At 53.5% G+C, this 18041-nt stretch overlaps 1 protein-coding gene across 1 annotated transcript; it reads right to left on the bottom strand.

The window, feature by feature from the left end:
- Positions 1-7105: 7105 nt before the first annotated feature.
- Positions 7106-16911, bottom strand: ZNF275 (zinc finger protein 275). The gene is made up of 5 exons (XM_007958993.1): positions 16884-16911; positions 9313-9404; positions 8880-8988; positions 8360-8461; positions 7106-8271 (listed from the first exon to the last, which is right to left on the bottom strand). The coding sequence occupies exons 1-5, from the start codon at positions 16909-16911 to the stop codon at positions 7106-7108; spliced, it is 1497 nt and encodes a 498-aa protein (XP_007957184.1).
- Between the last annotated feature and the right edge of the window lie 1130 nt (positions 16912-18041).

The raw sequence follows: 18041 nt of genomic DNA, 5'->3' as shown, positions 1-18041 counted from the left end.
TTGCACCGGTTAAGAGGTCTTTCCAGAAAGAGCCCCTTGTGGCGCTTGTGTGCACGGGGTTGCTCCAGGGCCCGGGCACTCAGGCTCCGCCTCCCTGCGGGGCAGAGCAGCGGATCCAGCCGGCTTCGGGCGCAGACGGATCACTCGGGCCACTGCGGGGAAACACAGCCCCTGGCCGAGTGCAAGGAGAGGCTGTGGGCGAGGGCAGCGGCTATGGGCAGGGGCGAGAGCTACTGATGTCAAAGCCGTGGAATGTGGCCAAATGCATTTTGCACGTTTTGTTTTTGAAGTTTTTAGGCTAAAGTGTAGAACGCAGCCGCTCAAGTGGACAGCTCCCAGGAGTACAACTTAGGGAACGTTCACGTATGGCTCCACTTATGGTGACATACTGGCTGCGTGTCTCTCTCTCATGCTCAGTCCTTGACGGCAGGGGCATGCCATGTTCTGTAGTCGGGGCTTGCTAGGGAAGGTCGGCAAGGGGGCAGGGGCTAAGGGAGCACAGGGTTCGCCCAGCTGTCTTGCATAGTTTCTTACACTTGTAAAACCTTTCAGTCAAAACAGTAATATGTTTTCAACGGGAAGAAATTCTAACCCACCAGCCACTCCTCGGAAGGAAGGTTGGGCAATCCTACTTCCGTAGTGATACTGCCTCGGAAACCCAAGGAGGGGTCGCTAGGAGTCGGGGCCGACTCGATGGCATATAACAACAACAACAACATCGCTAACTCAAACCCAACCCAATCCACTGCTGCGGAGTCGATTCCGACGCACAGCGCCCCTAGAGGGCAGAATGGAACTGCACCAACAGGGTTTCTAAGGCTGTTGATTGCTCTCCCGTGGTGTGGCTGGTGGGTTCGAACCACTGACCTTGTGGTTAGCGGCCCAATCTTAAGCACTATGCCACCAGAGCTCCTTAACTCAAATTCAGGAACGCCTAAATCCAAGGCAGCTCCCCCAAGGTGGCCTCACTAACCAGTGATGGTTTAAATCAGGCCTCGGAAGTGGTTCATTCAGGTTCAAGCGCCTGCCGAGAACCCGCATTTCCAACCAACAGACTGAACCTGTTTTAGCAAGATCCCCAGGCGATTACTGACATGTAAATGGACAAGTTGAAGGTGAGAAGAAAGGTGGTGGTGGTCATGTGCTGTGGAGTCTGACAGACTTGCAGGGACCCCTCCTTGGGTTTCCGAGGCGCCATCACTATGGAAGTAGACTGCCCAACCTTTCTTCCGAGGAGTGGCTGGTAGGTTTAAACCGCCAGCCATCTGGTTAGCAGTCAGGTGCCTTAGGCACCAATCCAGGCACCCCACAGTGGGCACTCAGCATTTTGGATGAGAAGCAGAACTGTGCCCACTCCCTGTCCTTGTAGTCAATGGAGTGAGCACTAACCCACCAGGCCCCCTTCCTGGGTTGGCTGGACAGAGGCTAGGCCAGGGGACTGGGCTGAGGACATCACATGATCTTCCCACCAAAGAAAGGGGGGAGAGCCAGCAGGCTGGCCGCCACCGGGGATGGGGGTCGCTTAGTTCTCTAGTGGGAGCTCTGGTAGCATAGTGGCTAAGTCACTTGCCTGCTAACCAGATGGCTAGCGGTTCAAACCCACCAGCCGCTCCTTGGAAGGAAGCCTGGGCACTGTACCTCTGGGGAGATACTGCCTTGGAGACCCGAGGAAGGGTCGCGAGGCGGCGGACTCAACTGGACGGCAGTGAGCTCTCCAGTGCTGTCATGTGCCCTCGAGTTGGGCCATTCATAGCGACCCCTCCTTGGGTTTCCGAAGCTGCTGAAGCAGAAACGCCAAGCGGGCACTTTGAACGAATTTCTCCTCTTATGGTTCAGGAGACCAGTAGTCTGAGTTCAGAGCGTGGGCTCTAGGCAAAGGCGCTCTAGGCAAAGGCGCTCTCGGCTCTGGGGGAAGGTCCTTGGCTCTTCAGCTCTGCTTCCGTGGAGAACTCCACGTGGCTGGGTATGTCCTCCCCTTGTCTCAGCTCCACTGCTCATCTTTCTCAAGAGATGGACTCAAGACACAGCCTACACCCATCCTGTCTCAAAAACGCCCATTCCCAAATGGGAGTGTAGCCAGAGAGGCTAGGATTTACAACTTCCTTTGGGGAACACAAATCAACCCACAGCTGGGATGTCAGAGAAGGTACCAAGACTCAGAAAGGCAGGGGCATGAGCAAGGAGGGCAGAAAGGACCACGGTCAGGACCCTGGGAAAAGCCCAGGTGGTACCCTGCTCTCAAGCCCAGGCCTTGAGCTGTGCACCGAGCAGCAAGGTTGCAAGGTCAACTACTTGAACGAAGTGATGGGGTTCTCGGCACCACGAACCCAGGACAGCAAATGAACCGCTCCTCGTGAACAACTCATCTGTGAGCAGGGGCCTGGGCAAGGGGTGTTGGCACACTGCCAGCAGGGCCACACAGTCAGAAGGGGCCCTGCAGGAAGGAGGAGCTGGGCCCTGCTGGGGTCTGGGAAAGGATCCTGCTCCTTCTGCAGACTCGCATTCTAGCCCCCAAGGGCCCAACCTGTGAGCTCCTGAGCCCATTTAGTGGTGCCCCCACCCCCAATTTGCAGCTGCCGCCGGGCTGGGCCCTGTTGTCTGGAGGAACAAGGACGCTTCCCCCCTTCCCCCCATACACACTCACCTTTTCCGGAGACTGGCCAGCAGAAGGGGCCAGCCACCAGGTACCATGGGGACTGATCCGGACCCTCACCCCAGAAGCCACTTCCACCCCCGCCCCAGTCCTATTCTTCCACTCCCACAGGGAGCTCAGGTCAGGGCCGGCAGCCCTGGCCGACAGGGCCCAGGATATGGGCAGGAAGGGCAGCAGCTGCCGGAGGAGACCCGAGGAGGGAGGCCGGAGACAGAAGTCACGCATGAGAAGGCTGTGAACAGGTATTTACTGAACTCTACTCTGCAAGGCACTGCGCCAGACGTGGAAGGGGAAGCGGCCGCGACAGGCCACCCTGTCTTCTAAGAGCTCACAGTCTAGTGGGGGAGGGGGCAGGGAGAAGCCAAGCCCACAAACAGCTCTAGTGTCAGGCTGAGTATAGTGAGTGCCATTAAACAGACAGGTTAACAGGAGTAGGAAGGGACCAGGAAAGGAAGCCCACCACCAACCAACCGGGCACAACAGAGCCACTGCCCCAGCAATATGCACACCACGCGGAGAGCGAGGCGGGAGCGGCCGTGAACCCCCCGACTAGTAACCCAGCAGTTCCCACCCACCCCGCCGGCTGAATACAGCAACACTTCCCAAACCCAGCCCAGGGTGGGCTGTGCGCTAACTCACTACGGATTCAAATACAGACCCGACACCCACACAGAAAATCTGCGGCCACACAGTGAGACGAGAAGGCGTCGGCCATAACCCAGCTGAAGGAATGGAACACGCCACCACGCGTAAACACGTGATCATGACAGTCGGGAGGAACGCCAGTCACACAACACTGCTTCACCAGCAGAGACTGGCTCTGGACAGAGGGCAGAGAGACCTGCCGCCACTGGCTGACGGATATGGGGACCAAGGAGGACGAAGACCAAACCGGCCAGGCTGCCCTTGCTCTGGGAACTGAGCGGGAGTCCACAGATCTTCATGCGGTGCTGGCCCACGACGCGTCTCCCTCTTCCCTCCCACACCAACGGAAACATTCTGGCGGGGGGTCCTTGTTCACACTTCCGGGAATCTGAACAGGCCAGCCTCTCGCTCCCAGCCAGGGCTGATGACACGCTGCTCCCCGAGTTGGGTGTTTGGCTCTGGCTTAATTAACGTGGCCTGCAGGGGGTGGAGCAGGAGGGGGGTGCCGCATGGTACACAACATGGTCACAGGGCTGCGGGCAGGGCAGGCGCTGTGCCTCCTTGAGTACGATGCCACACCATGGGAGATGCCACTGCGGTTGGGCGAGAATTAGTCCAGAAATGCAAAAACTGGCATGACGTAACGGAGCGACATGGTTAACCTTAAGCAGCAGCCAAAACGGTAAACAATTACTTTCTTTTTGAAATTCCAACAAGTGTTCAAAACTCTAGGAAAAGCAACGGACGACTCCTTGCTCACAGGCGCCCGCGTCCGCGTCCCCACTGCTCTGCACTGCCCTCGGCAGAGGAGTTTCTGTGATTAGGAGGCAGAAAGAAATGAGGTAGATACGCCAATGCATAGGCAGCACGCACACAACTCAGCGCCTCTCTCTCTGCGCCTGACGGCTGGACACCTGGGGAATCCAGGAGGTCCATCCCTCCAACTACCAGAGGCAAAAAGCAATTCCGCACAACTACAGACACAAACGAAAGCTACCACCACAAAAAGCCATCCCGTCAACGGCGACGGAAAAGACACAGTCTTTAGTGTTAACTCCAAGGAGGGCGAGAGAAAACGAGGGCCCCGAACGGAGAAAAGCAGGAGGGCAGGAAGATGGCACTCCGGCCCCCGGCCCTACTTCCTCAAACTGACAGACACACGGCGGAGGCCAGGATGGCCGAGCACTTCTCATGGGTGGTCCAGCCTCGCCTCTGGCAGGTGCAACCATCCCTCACCACAGCAGCCGTACCAAACACGCAGTAACTTGAAGAGAGAAAACGGACTGAAGAAAGTGATTTCAGACAGATTCAAAACAGCTCTAAGAACAGAGACCCAGAGCAAAAATTTGCCATGTGCCAAGTGCTGCTGGCGTCTCTCCAGCACTGGCGTGGCATGGCCTGGCAGCCACCTGCATACACCTTCCGGCCAAAGTTGCAGCAGTCACTGAAGCGCTCCTAAACCGTGCCTGCCGGAAAGTTCCACCTCAAGCTTTTGGGGGACTGTGAGAAGGCCGGTTCGTCTTCAGGCTGAGTGGCCCACTTGGGCCTCTCTGTGGATCTTGCCAGCTGCTGGAGGGCAAGCTTCCTCGCCTAGCCTTTGCAGCCGTCACCCCAGTTGAGAGTTTTGACTTCTGGGCCGCGTGGGCCTCCAGAAGGCTGTGACCTCCCTCCAAACCCTTGCTTTACTGCCCTCTTGGGTATGGCTGCTGGAAGGGACAGCTCAGGCCTTCTGGGGCTAGCTGTTGGCACTGCCACATGGGCCAACACAGGGCCATGGCTCTTCTCTGGGAAGTTACATCCTGACACATTGGTGAACTGCTCCCTAGCTGCCCCAAGCCAAAGCCACCAAACCAACCTCTGTAGTTTTTGAGTCACTCGTTAGAAGAGGATGGTCTGTGTGGCAACATCAGTCAGGTGCATCTTCTTGTGTCCACAGAGAACTCTTGGGTGGTCCCTGGCTGGAGCAGTCACCAAATCTATGCTGGGCACTGCCAAGACCGCTGACCACCCGTTGTCCTAGGTGAAGTCAGGCACTGGTGCCGGCAGCCATAGAATGTTCTGGCCAATCCGTGGTGGAAGTATCTCTAGTGCCTGAGTGGCCAGGCTGCAAAGTCAAATACTGCCAACAATATCCACAGAGTCTACGTGATGGATGAGGAACGAGCCCGCTTCTCCGGCTCACTCTTGCCCATAGCCCACCCCCCTTGTGCAGCCTGCATCCCAACCTGGCTGCTTCCCCTTTGGGGGTCAGGGCTTTTAACTTTCAGTTTGTCATTAAACTTCCAGAAGATGTCATTGTATTTTTACTATTGCGATGGTGAGGCGATGAAAGTGATTACTTAACCAACAAAGATGAGTGAGTGGCGTTCAAAGCTCTCACAGCAAAAGTGTAATCAGACCGTTACAAACACCAAAACAATTCAAATGGGAAAAAAAAAGGACCACCATAATTGCTTTACGAAGAACTGCTCTAGAAAAGTCGATATATCCCAAGGTAACGCGGTAACTTGTCAAAGGAGATGAACGTCCAACTTGCATGCAGGACAAAAGAACAGGGATCTCAGTCCTCACTGGAGGGGGTGGGGTCAGAAGGACACATCGGCTGCGGCTGCCTCCCCGCACTCTGCGGGGCCGGCCACTGGCTGTCCTTAGCATCACTGGTGGGGTAGGTACAGTGCCCACGCCACATGACAGAGGAAATGGAGGGTGGAGCAAGTACCCCTGAAGCCCAACAGGATGCGAGGCTCTGGCTCCCCTAATCCTCTCTGCTGCAGGAGACCCATTAGCCCCAAACCACCCCAACCCAAACTGGCTTGGTGCACATTTAGGGGGTCATCAGAGTGAACTGGCGGAAGTCAGGACCACGGCCTCACGGCAACAAGCTGGAGATGCTGCAAGAGCGCCTTCAGAGGCCTATGAGAATGCAGCACCCCCAGCGCTTAGGACACAGCGCTCCAGGACAGTGAAGAGCAATGCGACTGACCGCTGGTCCTAACGCTAAGTGAACACGTACCAACGGGTTGGGGGGGGGAGTCCCAGCTTGCACCAGGCAGGGCAGCAACCGCCCCCACCTGAGCTGCGGGTCAACCACTCAGACAGAGGTGACCTGAGGGACCTTGGAAGGTCAGGTGACCCAAAAGTGGCACCCATTGGGGTGGAGACAGTGAGGCCACATATGCACAGGAGGGTTAGAGTAAAATCCACAAAACTGAGCTTGGGCAAAAAAGGGCGTGTTCCTAGAGGAATATATTATTCTCTGTCATGTGATTTACACTATGTACGTATAACTAAATTAATAAATTAAATAGCATAAAACGTTGACTTTTGTATTTACATCCCTCAAAATTTAGAAATTCAAGTAGGCCAAAAGGAAAAAGAAAGGTGGAGTGACCTCTTTGGGAAACAAAGGGGGAATCACATTTGATTGGGGTCGCCTTCTGCTTAGACCTTGACATTGACTGCTCAAGGTCACCTCCCAGCCCACCGGGCCTCGCTGACCTGGAACCTGCTCTCAAACCTCCCCACAGCTGTTTCACATCTCTGTGTTCTGGGCAGCTGACTTCCGACCCCTTTCCATCTGGGATTCGCGACACGCACGTTCAGATACCTGAAGGCCCTTTATGCAGAAGTAGCCAAAAGAACTTAAAATGGTCGAAGCTACTTGATGGACATCATGGGCAACACGGACACTTAGAAATTGCTGGTGGCAGTAGAAACTGGTTCAACCTTTTTGACAAGAAAATATATAAGCTACAAAACTGTTCATCTCCTTTGACTCGCGTGCAGAGCCCCAGGCTGGTGGCCCATCTACTCGCGGTGAACGGGCTGGTGCTTCTGCAAGGCAGAGCGTCGCTTGAACACGCGGCCGCACTCGCTGCATTCGCAGCGCCGCGCGCCGCTGTGGATTCTGCGGTGACGGCTCAGGCCGGAGCTCCTGCGGAAGGCCTTGCCGCACCGGTCGCACTCGTAGGGCTTCAGTCCGCTGTGGATGCGCCGGTGCTTGATGAGGTCAGAGGGCCCCCGGAAGGCCTTGCCGCAGTCGCCGCAGGCGTAGGGCCGCTCGCCCGTGTGGATGCGTTGGTGCTCCAGGAGGCTGGAGCTCTGCCGGAAGGCCTTGCCGCACTGGCCGCAGGCGTAGGGCTTCTCGCCAGTGTGGATGCGCCGGTGCTTGGTGAGCTCGGAGCTGCGGCGGAACAGCTTCCCGCAGTGCGCGCACCCGAACGGCTTGGCCCCGCTGTGGATGCGCTGGTGCTCTGCCAGGCCGGTGACCCCGCGGAAGGACTTGCCGCAGTCGTCGCAGTCGAAGGGCAGGTGGCCTGTGTGTGCGCACTGGTGTTTGACCAGCTCCTGGTGGTCCGGGAAATCCCTGCCGCACGCCCTGCAGGCGAACGGCTTCTCCGACGCGTGGAGCTTCTGGTGGCGGGTCAGGTGGGTGCTCACCTTGAAGGAGCGCCCACACTCCTCGCAACGGAACGGCTTCTCCCGGCTGTGCACCCGCAAGTGCTGACTGAGGCCTGCGTTCTTCTTAAACCGCTTCCCACATTCCTCACACTCGAACGGCTTCGCCTCCTCCCCCTCCCCCTCCCGCTGCTCCCTCTTCTCCACAATGGGGTCTTCGAGGGCCTGGCTCGGGCCAGGCTGCGGCTCCACAGCCACGTGGCTCTTCCTGTGCTCCCTGAATTCTGAGACGCCCCTGAAAACCTTCCCGCAATCTCGGCACTCCCAACCCGTCTCCTCACTGTGGATTCTCTGGTGCTGGACGAGAAGGACCTTCAGCCGAAAGGTAGCCCCGCACTCTTTGCACGCAAAGTGATGTTCTATGGGTGGATTCTGGGGGCCCCCTAACTTCTCAGTGTCCCCATTCTGTCTGACCTCAGGGCTGGGGTCACTGGCCCTGGGGGAGCTGGTGGATGGCATCTCAGGGGGCTGGGCGTCCTCTCCCGCTGTCTCCTGTTCAGTCGCCGAGAGGCTTTCTGAAATGAGAAAGAGCCCTCAGCCAAAGACTTCCCCTGCTTGGCTGGGTCTCCCCCCGATCCCATGTTTCTTTCTCGTCTTGCTCACCGGCATGCTCAGTGTGACTCGCAATGAGGGACGGGTCTGAGACCAGCAGCACTTGTCCTTGCACCTGGTGAGGGACCAAGGCCGGATTCAAGCCAGGAACTCCTGCTTGTGAAGAAAGCAATGGGTTAGGAGGTGGTATCACAAGGTCGTGCTCTTCCAAGTCCCCAACCCTCCTCCCCCCAGAGAACCCCCACCCCCAGAGCAGATCCCCGACAGTATTAAACGGAAAGAAAACGGCCATGCAACTGACCTCATCCACCCTTGGGTTTTTACAAAAGCCTTCTTAACTGCAGTACTGAACTCACAGTCCTTTGCCAACAGAAGAGCAATGCTTCTTAGGGGGCAGAGGCAAAGCCCTTCTTCCCGACTCTGGCAGCGGCAGACCCTCTGCTTTTCCCTACAGCTCATCCCTGGGGGGCGCAGGCCTTGTGTGGGCTCCACCAGGCACTCCCCATCCCATTCCTAGCCACTCAGGACCAAGAAGTTGGTGTTGAATGTGGCAGAGGGGCTGCATCCTTACCCACGGAGGTCACGTTGCCAAAGTAGTCCAGTGTTCTGCGCTCAGGGGCCAGCTGCAACCACTCCCTTTCTGTGAGGTACTGTTCCACACCATCGAATGCCACTGGATCCTGCAAAAATCCCCACAGACAATCAGCTCCTCCATCTGTTTCAGCTAGAGTCAGGGGCCTGGCGCAGCCTTGGAAGTCCTAGCAAGCCAACCGCCTAAGCTCCGGAGTGTGGACAGCAGCCCTGGCCTCCCACTGCCGTCTCAGGGGTCCCCGCTCACTCACTTTCCTGGCCTGAAACGCCACTCTCCCCCGCCCCCCGTACTGTGGGGACAAGCCTGGTAAGCATCTGTTCCTCGGCCGACTCCAGAGACGCGAAGGGCGGGAGGGCAGCGGGTGGGGGCCAGGCCCCGCCACGTGTCATGCTGGGCTAAGAGGGACGCTCACCTGGGCTGCCAACATCTCAAGCGGGACCGTCAGGACCTGGTCTCCCGTGACTCCGTCCTGGGGCAGGACAAGACCTTGGGGAGCAGGTGACGCTAAGGAGAGAGAAAAAAGCCATGAGTGACAGTTTTCTCCCTGTTTTTAAAATCCTGTCAAGTCTTCCCTTGCCTGGCAGCTGAGTGACCAGCCAGAGCGTGTGTATACCTAAGAAAACATAGCCAAACGCTGGAACAAGTGGGCTGGCGGAAAGTTGCTGAAGGCAGACCAGAGGGAGACAAGCCGGAGGCCCAGCAGCCTAGGCCCAGCAGGGACCAGACACACAGAGACAGGAGAGGCAGTGGGGTCGGGGACTGGCCCGTCCCAGTCCTCCTCCTAGCTGCAAGCCATGGACGGGCCAATGTTTTGAGGGAGAAACTCAAAACAAGTATCCCAAGAAGTAACTAGGAAATGAAAGTGCCTTCCTCGCTCAGCAGCGGTAACAAGACCGAGCAGACCACTGAGAGGGAGAGTAGCAGCCAAGAGCCAGGGCCGCGGGCAAGCTTCGCAGGTGAGAGCATTTCTTTCACACAGTTGACAAAAGCAGCAGCTGAACAAAACGGATTCTTCTAAGACTTCATAGCTGGGAAAATCAGCTTCAAAGAAAACACTTTCAAAACGAAGTTGCTAAATAAAAGATCAGAACAGTATGCACACATTCCTTCCAAACCACACAGCAGATGAAATGTCAGAAGATCCCACCAGGTCTGTGGATGCCCCCGCGGCCCCCGCCGCCGGCCCCCGCCGCAGTGAGATCAAAGGGACGGGAACATCTGGCTCCTGCCTGCGGCCAGGTCAGGTGGACTCACTCCTAATTAAATGAAGAGATAGCATTTTTGTTCCAGTTCAAGGGCTATGAAATCTACAATCTCCAGCAAGATTTTTCCATGAGATCAAAGACACTATTAAAATAGAGACATGGAGACGTCTACTTGCCACGGTGGAATAACCAGGACAGACTTAATGTCCTGCTATAAACAAGTACAAAATGTATCAAGCAACAGTTTCCAGACATCAGGATCCCTGAAAAAAAAGAAGAAAGAAAAAAAAAGGGACACAAATGAGGTACTACCTGTAATCATGCCAGCTCTCTGCCTGGAGGCAGTTTTTGGACCGAGAGAGTGTGTGTGTGTGTGGGGGGCAACTGAGCTCGGTGACTCCGTGTAGGAGACACAGATCAGCATTCAAGGACGCTGGGAGCGCTGAAGTTGCAGAGCAGAGCTCCAGAAAGGAAGGAACTATGCAGGAAAAAAGACCACCACAAAACCTTCATCAAAGCTCCCCCTCTCCTGGCTATTACAGAGTGAAACCCCACAAGGACTAGGAAGCTAGAAGCCAGGCAACAGCCAGGCCACACAAAGGTTCATGAGAAGTCCAAGGTCTGATCAACCAAAGTAGAGAGTTCTCAGTGATCACCTGGAGCACCGAGTAGAGAACCCAGAGGGGTGATGCCTTGGTAGTAGGGCTTACCTATCCCTGGAGCCAACACCACTAGCCTCAAAGGATCCAACTGATCCACAAATAACTGCCTCCTAAAACCAAATCTAAAGATTTCAAAGGAAGACATCCAGCAACCTAACACTGACAAAGTCCCCATCACAAATCACGGAAAGACCAAGTAGCAGGAAGATGTGACCCATGGCAAGGAGAAAAATCAGTTACTAGAAACAGACCCAGAAGTGATCAATGCTAGAATTAACAGACAAGGGTAACAGCTAGCTTACCTCCGTACAAGTATTTAAAGAAAACCAGGAAAAGAATGTAAAAAATGTATTCTCTAAAATGACAATCCCATGAGATGCGATTAACAGATTAGACACCACAGCAATAGAAACAATCCCAAATGATGAGGAGAAAAGTGTTTTTAAAAGCTCAAAAAGGTCTGTGATGTGAGGATGACAGAAATAACAGATAGGTGGAGTGTGAGACGGTAAGGAACGGGAGATGGGGAAAAGAAAAATCTATCTGAAGAAATAATGGCTGAGAATTCTCCCAAATTAGACATAAACAACAGATTCAAAATGCCCAAACCTTTAGCAAGATTAAAATAAACACATCATAATCCAATTGCTGAAAACAGTGATAAAAAGATAATCTTAAAGCAGCCAAAAAAAAAAAAAAGATATGGCACAGAAAATAATAGAAATAACCGGTATCTTTTTATTAGCAAATGCGAAAAGCCAGAAAACAAATAATGCTTCTACAGGGCTAAAAGAAGAAAAGAAAAAAAAAAAAAAACCTGCCAACCTACAAATATCCTTGAAAAATGAAGGCAAAATAAAACCTTCTGCAGACATACAAAAGCTGAGGGAATCTGCCACCTGTCCTACAAATATCCGGGGAAGTTTTTCAGATAGAGGGAAAATGAGACCAGATAGAAGCCTGTTGTTGTTGTTATGTGCCATCGAGTCAGACCTGACTCACAGCAACCCCTCCTTGGGTTTCCGAGCCGGTATCACTACAGAAGTCGATTGCCCAACCTTCCTTCCGAGGAGTGGCTGGTGGGTTTGAACTGCCAGTGTTCTGGTTAACAGTCAAGTGCCTTAGGCACTATGCTATCAGAGATCCTGACAGAAGCCTGGATCTACACAAATGAGGAAAGAACACTAGAAATGGTAAATATATGGAAAAGGAGAAAATACTTTTACGCCTTAATTTTTAAATCTTTAAAAAAGAGTTGACTGTTAAGCAAAAATCCTAACAAGGTGGCGTAGGGTTTGTAACATATGTATAGAAGCAAAACATATGACAATAGCACAAAGAATGGACAAAAAATAAAAAAAACCACCCACACTCACTGCTGTCGAGTCGGATCCGACTCATAGTGACCCCTCCTTGGGTTTCCAAGGCAGTATTTGAACCACCAGCCTTCTGGTTAGCAGTCAAATGCCTTGGGCACCACCCGCCAGAGTGCCTACAAAGAACGGAAGGGGGATGGAAGTATCTTGCTTTCAGGTTCTTACATTCAGGCCCCATCTCTGACCTAGTAAGTCAAAAACTCTGTTGGCAGAGCCCAGCAATCTGTGTTTGACTAACCCTCCGGGAGACTCTGATCCACACTAATACCCAGTAGTGGAGATAAACTGCAATACTAAAAAAATACTTAATCCAAAAGAAAAGTAATGGAAAATGCGAACAGATAGGACAAACAGAAAACAAAGAGCAAGATGACATTCTTAAATGCGACCATATATGTAATTAAATGCAAACGGACTAAACATTCCAATTAAAAGGTACAGACTGTCAGCCTTTATTGGAAATACAGACTCAACCATATGCTGCCTGGTTGTCGTTGTTTGTTGTTAGGTGCCGTCGAGTCGGACCCGACTCCCAGCGACCCCTCCTCGGGTTTCCAAGGCAGTGTCACTACGGAAGTAGACTGCCCCATTTTCTTTCCAAGGAGTGGCTGGTGGGTTTGAACTGCCAGCCTTCTGGGTAGCAGTCAAGTGCCTTAGGCACTACGCCACCAGAGCTGCCGCCTAGAGGAAACTTTAAACAGAAAAACACAGGTTAAAAGAAGGAAAATGACATTCTATTAAAGGGACTGACAGGAAATGTCACTGCCATAAAAGCAAGGGGTGAATGAAGAACGTGGCTCAGGGCTCTGGAGGGTGACATACAGCCGCTTACGAAGATACAAATCCTTCAAGATGACGCAGAGAAACACAGCAGACTCTGGAGTGAGACCCCAAAGAGGGTAAGAGAAGGGCAGAAGGCAGAGAAGTATGTATTTCTATCTTAGGAATAAGAAGAAAAATGCAAAACAGATGTGTAGCTTAAAAAAAGAAAAAGATAAGCCTACACCCACTGGGTTAGAGTCGAAGTCCCTTCAGTAACCAGGAAGAATTTCTTCAGTAATTAGAAGAGTTAAGAATTTTAAAAGATTTTAGTAGGCTTTGAATAAGAAAGTCGCTCACTATGAAAGAGGCCAAGGAGAAAATAGAGGACGGCCCTCGAAGCCAGGCAATGTTGGACGGGTGAACCTTGGCTGGCTTGCGTCAGAAGAGCAACACTTCCCAAGATGTCCATGTGGGAAAGCCAAGCACTGGGTGCCAATCAGAAAGACGGAACTGACTTCCTGGGCTGCTCCTCCTCCTCCGACTGTTGCCCACCGGGCAGGGGGCTGTGTGAGGCCCAAGCACACTGTGTGCCCATTCGCACTTGAACTGGCGCTCCCCCAACATGAGCTACGCTCAGGCAACTCGGGAGCCAAGACCTCGGACGCTCTAGGACAGGGCCTCCGTTTGGTAGCTGGACTCTTCCTGGTAGACACCTGATGTCTGGTTTGACTTTAATTAAAAACGTTCTTGTTATTATGTACTCATTTTTTTAAAAAATTCACTTCCAGCTGACCTTAACGTTTGCTGTCAAGTGGAATGAAGAAGAAAACACCGCATCACCTTCAGACAAATTTGGCTTTTTATGAACCTCTTCTCCTTGCCCTCAAGCCAAGATCTAAGGGCTTAACCCCCCTCCAAGCCCTGGCGAAGCTCACCCACCTCATATCCTGCCCTGACACCTCGATGTCACCCTGGCCTTCAATCACTCCCAGCCAGGACTGCTGGGCCCCAGCCCCACCCCTCCAACTCCAGCGCCGGCTCCACATTGCGGCCTCTCTCCAGTCCCATTCGTTTCCACGCAACGCTTTCACTCCTTGCGAGTTATCCTGTCAAACTGCCTGTTCTTACCCAACTGCCCACTGGAGAAATGTCAGCCCCGTAGGACAGGCCTTCTCCTTCCTGGTCACCCCCAACTCCCCAGCATCGGCAGCAGCTCCTGGCTGCTGCATTGTGGGTCGACATCAACGTGTCGGGGAGTGGGGCATTAAATGGCGTGAGCTTCCGTTTACTGAGCACCTACTATGGGCTTGGGGCCATGCTTCTCCCTTCACGTCATCACCACAATGTACAGTTATTACTGAGGAGCCCTGGTGGTGCAGTGGTTACGCGCTTGACCGCTAACCAAAAGGTCAGCAGTTCAAACCCACCAGTGAGGCTTAAAAAGAAGTGGCAGTCTGCTTCCATAAAGATTCACTGTCAGATGCTGCTGACTCCAAGTCATAGCGACCCTGTGTACAACAGAAAGGAACGCTGCCTGGTTAGCATACCATCCTCATAATCCTTGCTACACTTGAGCCCATCAACGCAACCTGTCACTCCATCTTGTTGCGGTGCTAAGATTACGGCCTTGGAAACCCTGCAGGGCAATTCTCCTCTGCCCTACAGGGTCGTGATGAGTCAGAATTGACTTGAGGGCAATGGGTTCTATACTGCCTCCACAGAGAAAGAAACCAGGGATCCGAGAGCTTAATATCTAGCTCCCAAACTTTGAGACGTTTGGACAACACCAGGAGAGAGAAAAACGCCTCCCTCTTTGCTATCAGGCATGTCCGGGGGACAGGCTGGTGGCAAGTGTCGCTGCTTAATGATACATATGGGTGTTTAGGAGCTGGTTTTAAACCATCCTATGAACGTAACTGTCAATGGCTATACACACCATTCTCACATGCAGTTCTTCCACGTCACCCCCGTTTAACTGAGCAAGTGTTTTTGCTTAGACAGCATGATTAACTGTTGAAACCCCGAGGTACAACCCCTAAGTGAATCGTGAATTATTCTTTCCTGAGTATTGACAGGAGTGGCCCTTCCTGGATTAGGGCTGCCCAGGCGACGTCGCTCACAAACACTTCACCACCCACAGTCACAGAGCCCCCGGACACACAGGTTGTTTAGAATGTGCGAGGGAATGGTGAGCGAGCCCTGCTTTCAAAGGAGGCTCGAGTCTGTGTGATACTAAGGCTACAGGTTAGAGGAGCTGTAGAAACAAAGGAAGATCATAAAAACCACAATCCACGCTAAGCCCCTGCCAGTTGGAAATGGAGGACTCGTCAATCCTGGACACGGCAGGGTCGCCTGGAGTCTCTGCTTCCCAATGATGGGGGCGTGCTGAGCTGGGGAAGGCACTGGGCACTGGGACAAACACCAGTGTCCACTGCCTTCCAAGGGCCAAGCAAGTCCACATGAACATGGAAGCCAGTGCAGCGCACTTGACGGGCAGCGGGTGGTGCTGCCCTTGAAATGTGAGGCACTTTCACCGGCTGCAGAAAAGCACCTCGTCCTATGGAAGGGGCCTCCTGTGTACAGCGATGAAGGGGATCAAACCAAGCCAAACGTACTGCCATCAAGTCGGACCCGACTCATAGCTACCCCTCCTTGGGTTTCCGAGGCGGTATCACTATGGAAGTAGATTGCCCAACCTTCTTGCTGGGGAGCGGCTGGTGGGTTTGAACCGGCGGCCTTCCGGTTTGCAGTCAAGTGCCTGAGGCACTGCACCACCAGAGCGCCTAGGAAGGGGAAAGTAGGGCAGAAATGACCAGCTGAGTCCTAATCTGCATGGAAAGAAAAATCACTTAGCAAAGGCTCCTTCTCCTTCAAGGAGGCTCTGAGGTACGTTTGGCCCATCAACTCCTGGAGGGCAGAGAGCCCCTTCCCACCGCACCGTGGAGCCGACACTGGCCTGAGCTCAGCGCCCTGCGAAGATGGTGCCGAGTCCACGCCTACCTTTGCCCACTGCTCATCCGACTGCCTTCTGAGTATGTGCTTTGGGTGATGATTTTAATTTTGTGCAACTTATTTAAATCAAAGTTCCTGTATGAAACCAGAAACTGGCAGTAAGAGAACAAAAGTAATCATGTTGATCTGATCCGAAGGAACAAAAATGAGAGCTGAACTCGACTTAAGCAAAAACCGACTCAAGTTGCAAAACGGGTTAAAGCGTTAGGTGTCCTCTAGCTCAGGCCCCCTCGGAAATGTTGGGCAGTGAAGGGAGCTTGTTGCTGCTGTTGTTGTGTGCCGTGGAGTCAGACCCGACTCGTAGCGACCCACCTTGGGTGTCTGAGGCAGTACTGCTATGGAAGTAGATTGCCCAACCTTCCTTCCGAGGAGGGCTGGCTGGTGGGTTCGAACTGCCAGTCTTCTGGGCAGCAGCCAAATAGCAGTCTCCAAGATCTGCACTCGACCGCCAAGCAACCTCCTCAGCTAGCCCTTCCCTGGACGGCATGTGAGACAGGAAAGCCATCTAGGTCAGACTGTCGGGCAGCTGCCAGAAGCCAGGTTCCTGGGTTCGGAACAGACTGCCACGGAGAGGTAGGCAGAGGTGAGGAGAGCTCAGGAGGCCAGGCAAGGCCTGTGCAAAAGGCCAACAACAACTTCCAAGGAGTGCCAGAGCACTTGGACTCTCCTTAGGCCCCAAAGGTTGAGTTTACCCAAAAGACAACAGGTGGCTTATAGTGCACAGTTCAGATCTGGGCCAGGGAACAGATGCCACGGAACCTCTTTATTCTCAATCTACAAGAGATCAATCAGATGGCTGCCTTCAGCACCCCCCCCCCACCCGTCTCAGTGATCACCTGGGTTCCCCATTCTCCTTACCGGGTAGTCTTTCCCTCGCATCAGTGTCTTGCTCGTACCCTACTCACGGGGCCGTATAGGAGGCTGGTGGCCTCAAGCCCAGCAGACATGACCTGTAAACAGACTTACCCAGAAGAGACACGCAGGGATGACTCATGGTGTCCCAGAACTATTCCCCGTGATTTGTTCAGCAGACACAGCCTCACCTGTTGGATTGAAACACTCTCTGAGTGACCAGAAGATCTGCAAACACCTTCCAGGACCACGTTTTTGTGTAGCGCGCACTAAACCAGGTGCTTGTGTGTGCAGGAAACACAGGCTGCAAGACTGGGCCCACGGTCAAGGTCCGAGATCCCCCCAGCAACAAGCAGAGAACTGCGCATGAAGCCCAGGGCTGGAGCCGGCGCTGTGGGGCCAGGGTGCGGAATCAAGGCGCCATGTGGGTCTACAAACACACTGTTACTAGAAGTGGCAGAATCCTCAAGGGCTCAGAGAGGGTGTTGCATAGGAAAAAGCCCGCTTCGCACGGGGTATTTGTGTCTCTGCGTGTCTTTTTCTGTGCGCGTGGGTGGGAGTACATCTGTTTCTGGCTTTCCCGCTTTTCCTCTCTCCCTTGGCCTGGGCACCTGTCTCGCTGTATTTCGGTTTTGAGCTTCTTCCCTTTCTATAAAAAGCCGGAAGGTAGACCAGAAGGGGACTTTGTGGTCTGTCGTACTTAACTGAGGGAGAGTTTACATTCTCTTTTCCAGAGAAAACACGTGGCATCTTACTAAAAATCAAAATACAGTGCAAGCAGTGCTGCACTTAGGTTACAACACCCTGAAAAGAAAAGAGGCTAAATGGGGCACAGGCATGCTATGCAAATCCCGGGGCATCAAGAAATCCAGGCAGGTGAGGGCAAGGGCCGATAAAAGGGTTAGAAACCCGTGCACCGGGTCTGGGCTGGGGCTAAGAAATCTGCATTGGCCAACAAGCACGCGAGGGGATTCTGACCTGGAAGGGGCTCATTCCCACTGGGCCTGTCCAGAATCCCAGGACTCCCTGCTCTCCCTAGTTCTCATCAAGTCCACCCTGGCTCAAGAGCCCGCCTACACCCCTGACTTGCTGCTCAAAGCCAGGCTTCTGGGAAGGGAATGTACACTCTCCCACGTCTTTCAAGGGGCCCCTCACCCACAGAAGGCGGGAAATTACTGCTCAGTATAGCAACAGTAACATTTTTGGGAACAACCTGTGCCAGGCACTGTGCAAGCTGCTTCTACTTAAGAAGATGGGGGGATGGGAGGAGCT

The sequence above is a fragment of the Orycteropus afer genome, unplaced genomic scaffold (assembly GCF_000298275.1).
Source record: "Orycteropus afer afer isolate SDZICR_OR568_19922 unplaced genomic scaffold, OryAfe1.0 scaffold01294, whole genome shotgun sequence".
NCBI classification, from domain to species: Eukaryota; Metazoa; Chordata; class Mammalia; order Tubulidentata; family Orycteropodidae; genus Orycteropus; species Orycteropus afer.
The sequence above is the reverse complement of the archived record's forward strand: the minus strand, read 5'-3'. Positions and strand labels throughout refer to the sequence as shown.